This window comes from Carya illinoinensis, chromosome 6 (assembly GCF_018687715.1).
Source record: "Carya illinoinensis cultivar Pawnee chromosome 6, C.illinoinensisPawnee_v1, whole genome shotgun sequence".
NCBI classification, from domain to species: domain Eukaryota; kingdom Viridiplantae; phylum Streptophyta; class Magnoliopsida; order Fagales; family Juglandaceae; genus Carya; species Carya illinoinensis.
In genome coordinates, this window is record NC_056757.1 from 6,717,211 (window position 1) to 6,735,048 (window position 17,838).

At 32.7% G+C, this 17,838-nt stretch overlaps 2 protein-coding genes across 2 annotated transcripts; one reads left to right on the forward strand and one right to left on the reverse strand.

Annotated features, from left to right (window-relative positions):
• Positions 1 to 356: 356 nt before the first annotated feature.
• On the forward strand, positions 357 to 3,322 carry LOC122312949 (cinnamoyl-CoA reductase-like SNL6). The gene is made up of 5 exons (XM_043127625.1): positions 357 to 624; positions 1,048 to 1,211; positions 1,635 to 1,826; positions 2,359 to 2,696; positions 2,994 to 3,322. Exons 1-5 carry the CDS (start codon positions 489 to 491, stop codon positions 3,064 to 3,066), a joined length of 903 nt encoding a protein of 300 aa, XP_042983559.1. The 5' UTR covers positions 357 to 488; the 3' UTR covers positions 3,067 to 3,322.
• A 1,917-nt stretch (positions 3,323 to 5,239) lies between these two features.
• On the reverse strand, positions 5,240 to 17,434 carry LOC122312590. The gene is made up of 8 exons (XM_043127234.1): positions 17,259 to 17,434; positions 10,791 to 10,862; positions 10,212 to 10,313; positions 9,898 to 10,024; positions 8,502 to 8,617; positions 7,720 to 7,926; positions 6,425 to 6,567; positions 5,240 to 5,625 (listed from the first exon to the last, which is right to left on the reverse strand). The coding sequence occupies exons 1-8, from the start codon at positions 17,432 to 17,434 to the stop codon at positions 5,453 to 5,455; spliced, it is 1,116 nt and encodes a 371-aa protein (XP_042983168.1). The 3' UTR covers positions 5,240 to 5,452.
• Positions 17,435 to 17,838: the final 404 nt, after the last annotated feature.

Genomic DNA, 17,838 nt, shown 5'->3' on the forward strand with positions numbered 1-17,838 from the left:
GAATTATACGCCAATGGGTGCCGCTAGCTAGCTAAGCATATTCCTGGTCATCCTTTGCTATTTAACACCGTTCCTACGTCTCTCTCTCTTTCTCTCAATTATATATAAATGGAAAACTATATAAATCCCAAATGAAGTGAGCAATGCATTTACGTGCGTTTTGGGGTCTAGAGTTCCCATCAAACTCTCTTTTTCGTGAAGCCTATCAAGCTATAAATATATTAATAATACCAATCTCTCTGATCTGATCTCTTTCTCCTCTCCTTTCCTATCCTTAACTACCACCTTCCCAACCATCTGCTAACCACACTCTTTCAATGCTCCTCTCTTTTACCCTTTTTTTCTTCTTTCCCTTATAAATACAAAACACACCTCATTTCGTTTTCTTCGTCTTGGGGTTCTTCCCTCCTCCTCCTAGCTCGCTCTCTCTTCGTCTCCTCTCTGCAGGCTACGTATATATAGGACCTAGCTAGCTAGCACCATCTCCCATGGCTCCACCTTCTTCTTTCAACCAAAGCTCGAAGACAGTCTGCGTCATGGACGCGTCTGGTCGCCTGGGATCCGCCCTCGTACAACGCCTCTTGCATCGAGGCTACACCGTCCACGCTGCAGTCCAAAACCATGGTTCGTCTTTCTTCTTCTTCGATTATGCTACCTGATCTTTTCTTTCCTCAAAGTCCAATATTTTATGTGTGATATTCACATGCTTAATTCTGATTTGAGCAATGTTACATATAATACTGTCACTTTTGCGTGTTCTTTGTGCACTTTACTGATATGATTGGTTGGATTATTTGTTTTTTAATATCCAACCAATCATATCACTAAAGTGTACAAAAGAGTGCATAAAAATCACTACACGTAAAATTTTTGTTCTGATTTATATGTGGTTTTTGTTTTTTATGAGTAGAAAGCATCTGTTCAACATTATTATTGGGGGGTCTGCTGTCAGATTCTTACAAGATATCTTTTTTCAAGTATTTATTTATGCTGTACGAGGAAAATGACAAATAATTTTTTCGTCTGTTTGTGGGTGATGATCATCAGGTGAAATATTGATGCAATCATTGGAAGGGGTAGCTGGTGATCATAAGAAATTAAGGGTTTTTCATTCAGATCATTTGGACTACCACAGCATAATGGATGCCTTGAAGGGATGCTCTGGCTTATTTTACTGCTTTGAGCCTCCCCCGGACCAGCCCACTTATGATGTATGCTTCATTATTACTTGCTTATTCTTTTTTGTGACTAATTGAGTAGAAGCTGAGAAATAGACATATGAATTCAGTTTTACTGTATTTATTGAATATTTAATATTGTTCAAAAAATTCACTCGAACGTCGACAATACGTAATCATGTAGAGTCTATTTCATATATCAATCTCTTTTTTTGTATTTTGATGCTCTAAACGATGCTGCAATTAAATATGAAGAAGTGATATCTATAAAAATGTTAGGAGTATATATAAGCCGTACATGATATATAGATAATAGTTGATGAATTAGGTTAAAAACTCCAAATGAGAGAGAGAGAGAGAGAGAGAGAGAGAGAGAGAGAGAGTAAAGAAACAGGTATATAGGTAGCTGTAGTCTACATATGGAAATGAATGAACAAGTGGAAGTGTTTGGTGCAGGAATTAATGGCAGAGGAGGAAGTAAGAGCAGCTCATAATGTGTTGGAAGCGTGTGCACAAACGGAGAGCATAGACAAAGTGGTGTTTACCTCTTCTGTCACTGCTGTTATATGGAGAGATGCCCGTAATTCCATGCTCTCTGATTTTGATGAAACACATTGGAGCGACATTAATCTTTGTAGAAAGTTCAAGGTACGGGTCCCTTTAGCATTCATTTTTACCAATCTTTTAGTTATTATTATTCCAATGAATGATCCAGCTTGAGCTCTACATTTTTACTAATTTTGTACGTTCACTAAGTTTTCGGTTTTTCCTTTTTAGTCCTCGTTATTTATTCTTTTTAGAAATGTCTTAATCATTTTATAAAAGTAAATTTACAAACTAACATAATTTGATGTGGTACATTAAATTATAAAATTATTTTTATTATTAAATTTACAAACTAACATATGAAACTATATCAGTTTGTTAGTTTATTTTTATAGAATCTCTTTATAGTTGTAATATTTATATATTTAAAGTAAGAATTACTTTAACTTGCCACGCCTGTATCTCTTACTCGATATTTTAAAATTAAATTAGAAACTCTAATTATGGTTATAATTAGTCATATAATTAGTCATAACCTTAATTAAATAACATCATTTTGTTGTGTGAATCAATCCAATTTTCTCTGAATTCTTTGGATGAGTTAATAAATAGAAAAAATCATGAATATGATCAGCTGTGGCATGCTCTAGCAAAGACCCTAGCCGAGAAGACAGCATGGGCTCTGGCCATGGATAGAGGCGTAAACATGGTCTCCATAAACGGAGGGCTCCTCATGGGTTCTGATCTTACAATCACAAACCCTTATTTGAAAGGAGCAGCTGAGATGTACGAAGATGGTGTATTCGTAACCGTTGATCTCAGGCTCATCGTGGATGCCCACGTATGCGTCTTTGAAGACACGTCAGCATATGGAAGATACTTGTGCTTCAACCAAGTCATCACTTCCAACAAAGATGCCCTTAAGCTTGCTCACATGTTATTGCCACCCTCCAAATCTTCGCCTCCTCCAAGGTTAGCAAATGACTAGCTTGTATTAATTTCAAGACCTTGAGTCTCTTTTCTTGGATTTTGCCCTGAAAATATATCAACATGAGTACTGTTAATTCCTTTCTAGTAAGATAAAATGATTGTTTTCAAAGAGAATTCTAGGAGATCTCTATTTCGAGACGCAGTATGCGTATGCCTCCAATGCCCTATGATTGCTATGTTTGATTATTTTAAGCACGTTACTCAAACATAGAAAATAACATATTTAAAATAATTTTTCTTAATCTTTTTCTTAATTATGTTATTTTTGTTTTAATTCAGCTTGGAGGATACAAAAGTCTATCAGCAGAGGATAAGCAACAATAAACTGAACAAATTAATGGTGGGTTTCTAAACGTGGCCCTCAGTTTGTTTGATTGCAGCCTCACAATGAAGATGCCATCATGTGTTTCTCTCTCTCTCTCTCTCTCTCTCTCTCTCTCTCTCTCTATTTCTGTTTCAGGCTAATTTCAAAGGTTTACAAGAATTACTCCCACAATTGTATATTTATTCCCATGACTTTTTCTTAGATTGCTTCCAAAGAGAGTCCATGTCGTTTATAGGATGGAAATTAAGTTAGTATTTCAGATTAAATATAGAAAATTGATGAATGAAATTTCCCATTAATGTTTGAAAGGGAAAATAATAAATATATTTACAAGTTTATTTTTTAAAACTATAAACAAATAGATCACTAATACGATAACCTATCACATCAACTTACATATATAAAATAACTTGCAGTATATACACTTTTAATAAGTATTAATAGAAATTTGGTACGGTTTCGATAGTGAAATGAGATGAAATAATTTTAAATGACAGTTAAAAATTAAATTAAATATTATTATAATATTATTTTTTAATATTATTATTATTTTAAGATTTGAAAAAATTGAATTATTTATTATATTTTGAATAAAAATTTTAAAAAATTATAATAATAAAATGAGATGAGATAAGATATACTCTCAATCCAAACGGGGCATAAGAAAACTAATAGCCATGTACCTCTATTTTTAACCTACTCGGAGTATTGTCCAAAAGATAATTTTTCAAAGAAAATTGTAATAGTTGAATCCATAAAAGTGATAAATAAAAATGACATATTGAATTTTTTATTTTATTTTTTTACTTAATGATTAAAGAAGTGACAATTAGTAAATTAATTTTTTTAAAAATATTTAAAGATATATAAAAAATGATTGAAAGAAAAGGGGGGGAAAAAATGCATTGCACTTATCGGTCAGTTTCTTCGGTAAAGCATCAGCATCAGTATCGGTAACATTTTTCAAATAAGCAAATTCATTAATTTTGGCTATTAATTAATTAAAACCTCACAAGTCAACGCCAATATAGTGTCCACAGGCCGATTACAAGTATAAATTGAGAGAGAAATAATAAATGAATGAATGAATGAAAAAGAAAAAAGGAAAGAGTGAATTATAGCATTTTGACCTAAAATAATATCTAATAATATAAGCAAAAGATAATTAAATAAATAAGTACGTCAAAAGATTAAGACATAATTAAAAAATAATAATAAGAAGTTATTTTTATCTATTTAAAATAAAAAATATCCCTATGGCTACAAGAGGGAATCTAGATTAATATCACAAGTATCCAGATTTTCTTCACTAAAGTGCATTAGAGAATGATGATTTTAAGGTGTGAAATTTGATGCTTTTGTATACCTACATTAATATTTTGTACCTATTCACTTTGGAAAGGAACTTTTATCATATCATGAGAAAATAGGGCTTTAAAACATTTCCACTTGATGGAGAAGTATTTATTAAAACAGCATAATTTCCTAACAAAAAATTGTAAATAAATCAAGACTCATGTAAACTCTAATAATCAAGTTTGACCACAAATTTAAATTAATTATTCAAACGAGTGAAACTTGTATAAACTCGATTTTTTTTACCCATCAAAGTTGTAATATAAACCTATTTATATATATGAAATTTTCTTTTTTTATTGGTAAGAAATCTTCATTAGAAATTGCAAAAGGCACAATCAAATGCATATTTTTATAAATTTAAAATTGGTAGCTGAAATTTATAGATAGTCATAAAATAGAAGTAACATATATATAGTTTATCATAAAGAAAATCATGTTAGCATATTGTTACAAATACAAGATAACTTCTATGAGTTACAAAAAAAAAAAAAAATGGGTCCGGCTACTATGCCGCCCCAAATGTACCGCCGGGCGGTACGCCCAGCGTTTTTTTTTTTTTTTTTTCATTTTTCATTTCACATTTTTTTAATCACTTTCTTAATCATTAAGTGAAAAAAAAATACATCAATACATTTAAAATCACTTTCTTAATCATTAAGTAAAAAAAAAAAAAATTTTTGCTCAGCGGTCAACCCATGCGGTCAACCCCAGGCGGCAAAGGGCTTTTTCCAAAAAAAATATATTTTAGTTTAACATGATGCACAAATGATACCACTACTTTAACATTATTGAGTAATTATTAAATGGATTTATCAATATGTATTTATTATACTTGAGTAAATGCACCAAACACTCCAACTTGTTCATTCATTTCCATTCTTTAAAATTTCTATCCCGAATGACCAATGCACCTTAAATTCCATCTTCACTGCAATATATACAACACCATATACGTTCATAGCATAAACCATAACTAAGAATTTACAAGAAAATAGAAATTCAAGGGTAGCGTAATAAAGTCAACTTTCCCGACCTGGATTAATCAGCAGAGGCTTTAAGCAGTCAGCGACAAGGAGATGATGGAAGAGAGCTTGGATTTGCGGACTTTGGTTGAATTCTCAAGCCGAAAGAAAACCTCAGTACTCGATCTTACAGTAACTTTCTTCCACTCGGAATCTGAAGTCCCTTCACTCCTATAATCCCGAGGCGAGTACAAAACTTGGAGGGCTGAAATTGGCAAATGGTAACTTCAATTCGTATGAAGGTTGTATGAGGTGGGGACTAAAGAGCATATATTAACTGTTGACGTGATTTAGGGCTAAAGAGCATGCAAAATTGGCCAAACAATTAAATTTAAACTTCAATATCTCTGAATTACAAACCCTAATTTTAATCATGATGTATAAAATTACGGTTCCTCAAAAACATGTGATTTCAATACTAAAGCATAACTGTACAGAAAATAAGTAAATTCAGCAACAGATGATTAGGAAATTACTGTTGAGTGCTGTGGAGTCTGGTCCACACCGCTCGAGCGGAGGCATTGGCCGCTCGAGCGAAGTCAGGCAGAGTCGAACGCTCGATGTTGGCTCGACAGTGAGCTCGAGCAGGAGGAGTTCGCTCGAGCGGAGGCATTGGCCGCTCGAGCGAAATCAGGCAGAGTCGAACGCTCGACGTCAGCTCGACAGTGGGCTCGAGCGGGATGCGGAAGGGAAGTTCGCTCGACGCGCGCTCGACACGCCGCTCGAGCGAACATACGATTTAGGGATTCCGCCGTTTGAACTATAAATCTGATTTTTGCCTCTTAAGTCTGTAACAGAGCAGCTACGAAAACACTGTGGATGAACAGTGTTGTGACCCATCTTGTAGTGTGATTCCTCAATAATAAAAATCCTCTGCAGCTCCCGTGGACGTAGGCAATTTGCCGAACCACGTACATCCTGTGTCGTGTGTGATTGCGTGTGTGATCGTTTTTCATTCGGTGTTATATTTCAATTCATTGTCATCCATTTTTCACAACAATTACTTGATCCAAACAAGCTTATATTTTTGATGATCAGGTGACTGACTTTTGATCTTTTAATATTTTTCAAAGCCCAGATGTCCGCCAGCTCCCCCTTGAATTCCAGAAATTCCCCTAGGACATATTTGTTGCCTTCAAGCTCCAACCTGCAGAAGTATAAGAAAAACCGTTTGACAACCATCTATAAATTGGTTGGGAGTGGAGGAAACAAGACCCAAGTATTTTGACGATTTCATTCTGTCTGGGGAAGCAACTAGGGCCAGGTGCGATAGGATGAAAAGCATCTCAATCCCAGATTACGATTTTGCCGGAGCCCATCAACCTGTTTAACTTTTTTATTCAACCATAGCTGGCATTGACTGTTTGGGTTGGGATGCTACCCTCCCCCATCGCACCAAAATTAAAAAAACATGCTATGTCCACTGCACTGTTCATTGATGAAATGAGCTTAAGAAACTCAAAAACCAGGATGAATAGCTTTGGAACTATTATGACCAATAAAGAACTTAATATAATAACAAAAATAAAGAAATGAAAATTTGCAATGAACAGTAAAATGATACAGAATCAATAACCACCAAAACAATTATCTGCAAACTAAGGCCTTGTTTTAATAAGCAGCTAGTCTCATCTCATTTTATCTCATCTCATCTCATCACATATCATATCTATCAACATCCAAGAACTACTCGACCACAAACACTTTTCAATTTCTCTTTCATACTTTTTCATCTAATCATTCAAATTTCCCAAACTTCCATATAAACACAAAAAACATTTCAACTTTTTCAAATCCCAAAACAAAAATAATATTAAAAGATTATTCTAACAATATTTTTATTCAACTTTCTCTCTCTCATTTCCCAAAAATTCAATAAAAACCTTAATTCAAAATATTTCACTACTATTCACAAACCATCTCACTACCATTCATAGATTTCTCATCTCATCTTATCTGACTATCCAAACGAGGCCAAGTGGTATGGTAATAAACTAACATCTGTCATCTCAAAATTTCAATACTTCTTTTAACCAAAACACTTGCACTTAAAATGGATACATGGTTGGATTGAGTGCTGTTTCTTGTTTACATAGTAATGGGTACATATCTTGATTTCCAGCTTTCCCAATCACCATCACATGAATTTTTAACCAATTAAAAAACTATTGTTATGCATAAAAAACAAACACGGCTCCTGCATATACTTGAAATAAAGATTTGCCGCAAGCATGGTTCTAACATTAACCACCCAGATTTAACATTACAACAAATCTATGAGGTATGGATAGCAACACACCTATCCCACATTGGAGCTGTGCGAAGGATGAAATTAAGCTTCTGATGTAAAGATTCTGGCATCTCTTTTTTACCACCGCGAGAGGCACCATTCAACCGACCAGAAAACATACTGTTAGGTTCTGGTTTCTGTTGTACCCACTGGTTGTAAGTGATGACGTCGAAGGGAAAATCGCTTGAAGGGATGATACAAGTAAAAATAACGTAACTAATAAAAATTTATGAAGTAAGAAACTGGTATTAGCAGAAAATCATGGAGTCACTAACAGTGAATTAAGCAACTATTTACTTTTCAGAACATCTCAACAAATATGGGTCATAACCGGTGAATTAAATTCTAACTTATTTGAGCTTCATTTGCAAGCCCTTTGATCAGCTTCAAACATATACAAAACTTCATCTGGGAATTCTGCTATGATTTTGCAAGCAGCAAAAGCTTGCAAATCTACTAAGCCATTAGAACAAAACAACAAGAAGATGAAAATGCAAATGTTCATCGTCTGAACCTCACCCAAAAGTCCAAGCCTCTGAAAATCCTCTCAGAAAAGCTCAAAAAATGCGAATTAAACGCATAGTACCAACAGAAAGCATATTTTCTCACAATTTTCTAGGCTAATCAATCTTATAGCACAATAAAGCACAAACCACATATTGCAGCCAAAATATAAAAGCACCAACTCCAGGACGTTGACAATAAGAACATACAAGCACATTACAAATACAATTATATAAACTGTAATCACTTCTTAATAACCGCATCATCGGGGAAGTTTCAATGTATACCGGAGGTTCGGATTAGGCAGTACAACTTTGCAGGAAAAATATCCTTCTGGTAAAGCAACTCCTCTCTGTTCAAGATATGATTCAAGAATTGAAGCTTGTTTTTTAGTCTCCATCACCTGACATGTAAAAAGTTAAAGAACCGGTTGTAAGAACATTCTCATTATCGGCAACATTAAAAAATACAAAGAAGATAAAAAAGAAAAAGGAAAAAACCCTATTCTCATGGTCATGGAACTACTAAAACTAAAAGGTTTTTTCAGATATCATAGGACTTATGCTTGAGCGTTTGGTCTAGAGAGGAGTATCTTGGTAGATTCTCAAGTGTTAGTAACTTAGTTAATGTTCAAATTTGTAAATCAAGGGCACTTTACCAATTTGTCATTGTAGAATATGGACCATAGTTATGGGCTGTGGGTCATATTTCATCCTTGTTGATTGCGAAATGAATCTGTGCAACTTTAATGCATTTTGCCGTTTGGTTCCATTAGTCCGTGTTCAATTGTGATATTGTTTTAATCACACAGTGAACATGGGGACGCCTAGGACTCAATAATATTGTTTTTAAGCATGGCTTTGGGAAATGGGTTTAGGGTTCCATCTTGTCCATACTTTTGTAAGACATTTCGTTGTCTTCAATTTCTTTCTCTTAGCTTCATTATTTTGTTAATCATAGCCCTTCAGTGTTTGAAATTCTTAAGAGTAAACTCTTGTTTATAATTAGCCTTTTCACAGCTTCAACATGGTTCTCTTTCCAGACTAAAGTCCATATGTTAAGGGAATTTGAGCCATCTGTCAGGTTTTGTATTTCATCCCTTCAGTTTTCTGTGGTTTGGTTTCCCTTTTGACATATTAGTTTCTATTTTCCAGAAGAGACATCTCCCCAAACTTATTAATTCATTTTCATCTCCCATATATTCCATCTTTGGTCAACCTGTAATATGAACTCAAAAGGTCCCTCGATCAAATATATACTACATGAAAAAAGATATGGTGACATCACTATTTCAATGTATAGCATCTACACTACTTATTTCAAGCTAGAAATTAGCTTCTTTAGCTCTACCATAACTAAAGTGATTGACAGAGTCTACCGAAAGCAATGTATCATTTGGACCACTAATTACTTATTAATAATCAATAAGAATGACGCCATTTCTCCTAAATATCAAACAATGAAGCTATCCACGGAATTCAAAGAATTAAATGAAAATGGGGCGTTAGGTAATAGATATTAGATGCATCCACTAAAGAGAAACGATCACCGGCAATCCCAAACAAGTTAGTGCCTAATCATTATCCCTAAACGAGTTACGACAACAAGCTCTAGCGTCCTATATCTGCAAGAAGATTGTGAATTCATCCACCAAGAAGATTGTGAATTCAAATAGTGACTTACAGGATCAGGAAGACGCTCTGTTTGGTGCTTATTGCCGCTTTCACAATTCCAGCTACCGGATTTCAAGGATACAATTCCAGAGGATACAGTTCCAGATAAATTCTTAACAGATATCACCACTGCGTCCCTGATATAATTAAAAGATTATCTACAAAAAGAAAGAAATGGAAGCAAACGGAGAAAATAGATTCCTAATAATCTCTCTTTTGTTTCACTCCTCTATATATCCAGGGTTTTTTACAACATTTTCTCCTCAGCCAAACATAAGATGAAAATTCAGCAAATTTTAAAGTTCAGAAAGCGAAAAATGTCACCCTTCGGTAACAAGAGCCATGTCGACATTCTGTCGTGAACCGGTGTCGGCGTCTGGTATTCGAAGCCCCACATACACCTTTCCACCATAAAGCTTTTCAAACCTGGACAATGTTTTAAAAAACAAAACTTGAATTACAGGAGCATATTCTTTGTCTGGATCAGTAGAAAAAACAGGAAGGAAAGAGAAGAAAATAAAAAGAATATAGAATCTCGTATTGAAATACAGCCAATTAGTTTGAACAAAAGATCAATAAACAAAGGGTGGCTCTACAGCAACCGCTGTATCTCCCGCTCCTTGATTTTGTGTTTGTTTTATATATCTATTTTTTTAACACTTTTAAATATGTTTGTTTTTAAAAAAAATACATCATTATTACAAAAAAAAAAAAAAAAAAAGGCAGATTGCTTGCTTGATTGAGAAGAACAAGATGCTTCAATTCAATGAGTTCGTAAACGATGAAGAAGAACTAGAAATAATCACATATCTACTTTCTCTTGTTTGTCTCGCACTTTTACAGCAACCCAACAGATTAAATGATCGAGAACAAATAATTTCTTTAAAAAAACAGTAACAATACCGATTTGCGACTTCGAAAAGAGCACTAGAATCAGAAGTTTGGATCTCCAAAACAACTTCATCGAATAAACAGCTGAACAATGCGTAAATGAACAGGCAACAGAACATCGCTATCGTCGTTATAAAATAAAAATAAAAAAACCTGAACACTGTGTAAACGAACAGGCAACAGAAGAACGCTATATTTACGAAAATAAAAAAACAGAAGATCTCTATGCACATGGTATTGCCGCTCCGGTTTAGCTCCTCTCAATTTTGCCGGGGCTTGAAAATTTGCAAATGCAATGACACGATGTGGAGCAATTAAGTAGGAATAAGTAGATATAGCTTCTACTTTCTTTACTTTTTCTCGGGAAAAAGTTTTCCGTGTACTGACGTCGGTGACTGTAGCGCAGCTCTTTTATAAAAGAGAGAAGCTATTACTAAGGTGATCGAGTAGCCCACTCCTTTATAAAAGCCGAAGGGCAATTCTACAGATACCAAAGCTCCATAGACAGAACTGAGATTACCACTTGTCTTTAATTTTTCTTAAACATTAAAGAAAAACATTTTTAATATTTAAGAAAAAAATTAAAAATAAAAAATAATTTAATTCATTTCTTCACCATTAAAAGAAAACAAAATATATAAAAAAAAATACGCCCATCGATGTAAATGCTCAGTAGACTATCAGTCTACCTAACATTTCTCAAAAAATAAATATATAAATTGACGTAATTTAATATGATACATTAGATTATTAATTATTTTTAATTGTAAAATAGATCTAATGTAACATATGAAGTCATGTCATATTACGAATTTACTTTTTTGTGATATTTTGTTAGCTATATCACTTCTCAGAAATTAGGGCTAAGCATCAACTAAGTCTGACTCTGACTTCGACTTTGTTGAATGTCGAATCCGACCTCTGACTCCAATTCTGATTTGGTCATCGTCTGACTCCGACTCTCATTTGTCGAAGCATAGTCAGATTTTGGACTTTTTTTGGTGTATTTTTTAACTTTATATTTTGCCCACTTTTTTAAAAAAAAAAAATTGTGTGGGCTTTTAAATTTTAATTTTTTCAAAAATTACAATCTAAACTAAATAATTCACTTTTGATTATAACAAAAAATACAACAAATTAAAAACAAATAACATGCTAACATGCTTTAAAAAATTAATAATAAAAAATAAAAAGAAAGTCTATTGTTACAAGTGCTCCCATCATCCATTATTCACATCCAACTAATCACTACAATAAACATCCACACACATCATAATAATATTTTACTTACCACTACTACAACAAACATTTTCTAAATTTCTATTCTGACAACGAAAGAAATCCAATATTTTCTAAGTACCTACGAAATTAAATGTTCCCAATAACAACAAATTACAAACTTTCAAATGCACCAAAATAAATTAAATTACAAACTTCCAAATTACAAACTTCTAAATGCTCAACAAATGAACTAAAATAAATTAAATGTTACAAACTTCCAAATGTTTCAACTTCCAAGTTGTGCCTGAAAAAATTATAACAACTTGAGTTTAACTAATTTTATAACTTTATAAGATATAGTTAAATAAAATTTATATCATCAATACTTTAGTTATTATATATTAGTATTACATGTTATTATAAATTTATATATTAGTGTTTATCCATTAGTGTTACATGTTATTATACATTAGTATTAGAATGTTACATGTTATTATGCATTTTAGTGTTTATACATTAGTATTACATGTTACACATATTTATACATTAGTAATTTAGTGTTACATGGTAGTAATATTGAAATAATATGATGTTCACATATACTAAACTATTATTAGTCAATTTAGTCTATATATATATATATATTATACTATAATATTATATTATAGTATAATATATTATTGAGTTTAACTAACTATGTAAGGTATAGTTATGTAAAATCTATATCATCAATACTTTAATTATTATACATTAGTATTTCATGTTATTATAAATTTATATATTAGTGTTTATCCATTAGTGTTATATGTTATTATAGATTAGTATTACAATATTACATGTTATTATGCGTTTTAGTGTTTATACATTATTATTACATGTTATTATATTTATATTTATATGATTCATATATAGAAAAACACATATTTTGATAAAATATGTATAATATCAAAGTGAAGTTGGATTCACCAACTCCTCAGCATCCTACTCTAACTCCGACTTCCTAGTAGAAAATAACTCCTACTCCGACTCTGACTTGGAGAGCGAAGCCGGAGCAGAGTCAGGGTTGGAGTCGGATTTTCATATTTTTGCTTAGCCCTATTAGAAATGGTAATAGAAAATGATTTGTAGAATTTTAGGGTGTACAAACCTCTCAAAAATCTTTTTAAAAAAGGTAAGCAAATTTGAAATTTATATGAAAAAATATTTTTTTTAATAGTAGACTTTACTTTTTTTTTTTTTTTTTTAAAGAAGTGCCCGACGATAGCACACTTTATAATTTTATTTAACATTACTCATTAGTTATTAAATATTTGATGTTATTTTGTAAGTTTATTTGGATACCCCTAAATGTTATATGACAAACTTTCTATGTCTAATTTTATTTAAATTTGCATGCTTTAAATGTATAATAAAATATAAATACATGCCACTAGTGGTCGTAGATAAATAAGACTACTCAACAAGTTGCTTAAGATTGATCTGTCGAGGACTACAAAGCTGTTCAAGTATGGGTATATCAGATATTATTGTGGAAAGTGACTATTTGATGTTGGTGGAGTCTCTTCAGTAGAATAACATTCCATTATGGCAGTGTTGTATGCAGAGGTTTCACGCCTTAAGACTTGCTTTCTAACATGTTGTTTTACTCATGTTTGTCGAGAGGAGAATAGGGTTGCTCATATGTTAGCTAGGCATGCATGGCTTGTTGATAACATTGAAATGTGGTCGGATGTTATTCCAAATTTTCGTTTCCAAACCATTTGGTTTGATAATTATCTGTAATTGTTTATCTCATATGAATAAAATTCTTGTTTCCTATTTTTTTTTTTTAAAAAAGATTAATTTGTCAAATTTGAATTGAGCTCCCAAGATTTTAAATTTAATTATTAAATAATATAACTCAGGCTAAACTTATATAAGTTCATATAACTTTGAATAATTTCATATTTATTATTTTTAATATTATGTCTATATTAATAATTAAAACATGATTTTGAAGATATTAGAAGAAATCATATTTCTAATACTAAGCATAACACTTGAATCCTTATGAATATAATCATTAATATGTGGTATCTATAAATATATTAAGATATTGGCAAAAAGTCATAGTTTGTTTATTAATGTTTGTAAATAAAATTATAAAATACAAAATAATAACCTATTTTACCAAAACAAAGCAGCTTGTGAACAAATTTGAACTCACTCAAATATTTTATGTCATAAAATACAACTCGATAAAAAGTTCAATCTCGAGTCGTGTTAAGGATAAAAGTGAAACGGATAAGATTTGACAACCCGATACTCCGAAATGCGGTTTGTTTATATCGATAAATTGTAGGTGCTATATAATGGTGATGCTTAGGAAATAAGATATACGAGGGTTATGTGAATAATATTAAAATATTAGAGTAGTGAAATAGTTTGAATTAAATATTTATTAAATTTTGAAAAATAAGAAAAAAAATTGATTAAAAGATATTATAAAGTTAAAATTAATATTATTAGGATCTAATTTTGTAATATTATTTTTATTTTGAGATTTGAAAAAATTTATTTGTTTTTTGTTTTTTATTTGAAATTTTGGGAAAATTATAATAATTAGTTTGAAAATCTTTTAATGATTAGTTTAAGAGGTTGTTTAGATTGTAAGATGCGATGATATATTTTTAGATAAAAATTGAATAAAATATTGTTAGAATATTATTTTTTAATATTATAATTATTTTGAGACTTAAAAAAGTTGAATTGAAATTTAAAAAAGTTAAATTGTTTATTATATTTTGTGTGAGAATTTTAAAAAATTGTAATGATGAAATGAAATGAAATAAGATGAGTTAAAAGTATTTTTCAATTCAAAGAGATAAGCGCTTGTGTTTACATAATATTTAAAAAAAAAAAAAATGAAGTGATAAAATAAAATAAAAAATTGTTTCCAAATATTTCTTAAGACAACTAGTAATCTAGAAGGCTTAATGATAAATTAAACGTAAGGGTCCTAGACGGTGAGGCTTTAGACCCTCTTGCCCCCAACCTCAACGCCCCAAACACAGCGGTACAACCCCAAGGCCCCATCCATATCGCTTGGCAGAGGGATTTGCGTATCTTCCTTTTTTTATGGGTTTTACTTTTCCTCCCGTCGGCCCCATGCGTCAACCCTTTCGACCAAATAAAAGTCGTTTGGGCTCTCCTTTCCTTCCACCCTAGTCATCATTTTACCATGTTTGCCGGATTCTTCGTATGTTTTACAGCCATTTGATGTTTAGAATATTTCACTGTATTTATATATAGTAATAAAATAATTTGACTTAAAATGATTTATTAGATTTTGATAAAAAAAAAAATTGAATAAAAATATTATAATTTTAAAAATTTGTTAAATATAATTTATTTAAAACTTGAAAAAATAGTTTTTTTATATATATATTTTTTGAGAGTTTTTAAAAATTGTAATGATTATATAAAAATTTGAAATTAAAAATATTTTATATTTAAGTTATATTTTTTTATAAAAATGCTTACTAGGGGTGGCACTATGTTATACGACCCCGTTAACCTAATACGAATACGACACGATAATAGCGGGTTATGATTTAGTCTTAACGGGTTCGGGTCAAAATGGGTTGACCCGTTAAGACACGATTGCTTAACGGATTAATAACGAGTCAACCCATTTTGACCCTTTATGATATGTTAAAGTTACAATTATATCCTTATACTTAAAAGTAAAATTATTAGAATTTCAATCTCAATATTTTTATTGTTTAGATTGTAATTTTGTACTTGTAATTAGTTTTATAATTTTTATAAATATTGTGATTTTAAAATTTATATAAAATTATACTAAATTTAATCAGGTTAAACGGGTTAATTTTGGGTATATTCAACCCATTTACATAAACAGTTTGAAACGGGTCGTATTGTGTCGTGTTAACATATTTCGTAATATTCACTAATGGGTTAAAACGGGTTGACACGACACAATCCGTTATATTAATGGGTAGTGTTAGGGTTTAAGATTTTGACACGATAAGCTTAATGGGTCGGGTTAAGGTTGATATATATAGTATAATATATATATATTTTGACACGACCCATTAACACAATTTGACACCCCTAATGCTCACACACCATACTATAAGACAACCACCATCTCGCTCCACTATCCAATCTAGTCAACATCTTTTCTTGACTTGCTCATCCTATAGGTTGTCGACTCTATTGCTGCTCCGCTGCATTACAAGCACTGCTTTTTCATGGGCCTCATGCTCTCGTCCTTCCAACAATGGAAAAGGTTATATTGTCCCTCCTAGATGACCGCTCACCTTGACAATGAACAGTCACTCTGGTGGGCAGTGTAATAGCTCCCTCCAACAATATGAGACTGAATTATTAAAGTAATTTCTTGTTTGTTTGGTTCTGTTTTCTCTCTCTTATAAACTTATTTAGAATAATTGTTATAAACTTATTTAGAATAATTGTTGGGATTTTCCATTCCCATTGATTGTCACTCATTATCTTTATAGGGGAAAAAAACGACCACCCTTTGATGGTAGAAGTGCATTTCGAGTTTAACTCCTTTGGAGTTGTGAACGTGATTAGTTCCTGTTCAAAAGTATATGCTTCTAATTTATATGTGGTTTTTTTTTTATGAGTAGAAAGCATTCGTTCAACATTATTATTGGGGGGCGGCAGTCAGATTCTTATAATATATCTTTTTTAACTATTTATTTTTAATCGAAAAATTCATTTTTTTCTTTTTCTTCTTCTTCTCTTTTCTTGTTCTCATTCTCTTTCTCTGCTTTTCTCCTGCACGATAACCCCCTCCTACTCCCCTGTTCGTTCCGTCTTCCCCTCCAGCGTGCCGCTGCACGCCGGCGTAGCCATCACCACCCCTCCCACCTGGTTCTCCACGGGCCGGCGACCTTTTCCCTTTGTTTTCAGCCCATCCTGCACCACCCATCTCCCCCACACATGGCTTCAAGCCGCAACTCTGTTTTTGGTCTCAAGCCACCGTGCCTCCACCATTCGCCACCAACTCTTCACCACACCACGGGCGACCTCCCAACATCCTTCACTATGAAGCCCAATCCACGACAACCACTCATTCCCCTTAAAGTAACACAAACACAGCTCCTCTTCACACACGAGTTCCTCCCTGTAGCGTCGCCGTGACCCACCACACCATCTCACCGTCGTCACCATCATTTTCTCTTCACACTAGTGAGTCTTCCCTAGCCTCCCCAGGTCCAGCCGTACCTCCACCTTCCCCCACTCTCCCTCACTCTCCCATATCCTATTTTCCTCAAAGTTGGCCGATCTCCTCTATACGTTGCCACCCACGGCCACCAACCACTACCATCAACTCCATTGACCTCCATGAACTTCTCCATGGCCAACCTAAGCCTCTCGTAACTCCCCTTCGAAATTACCATTTTGAGACCCACTGCCACAGTGTATTTTGTACTGTAACGTTGCCTTTTCACCACCTTTTGCAGCTTATTGAACCTCTGTAAATTATTTAATAGCAATGTAAGTATTTTTCAAACGACTTTTAAGATTTAAATATATTTTTACATTAACAATAATTGTGATTTGGTTGGTTATGCCAGACTAAGTTCGAGGAGCCAGGGGTCAGTTGGATCAGAGGACGGAGTTGTGTTTATTGTTGATTGATGTTGGAAGTTGTTGTTGTTAGTATTTTTGGTATCTTGTCATATGTATTGCATAGTGCATGCATGTTCATGTTTAAAAAAGAAAAACTGGATTTTCATGTAATTGCATGCATGTAATGGTGGTAGAGTCTCGCCTGCAATTTCTGCTTACAGTGCTTTGATGA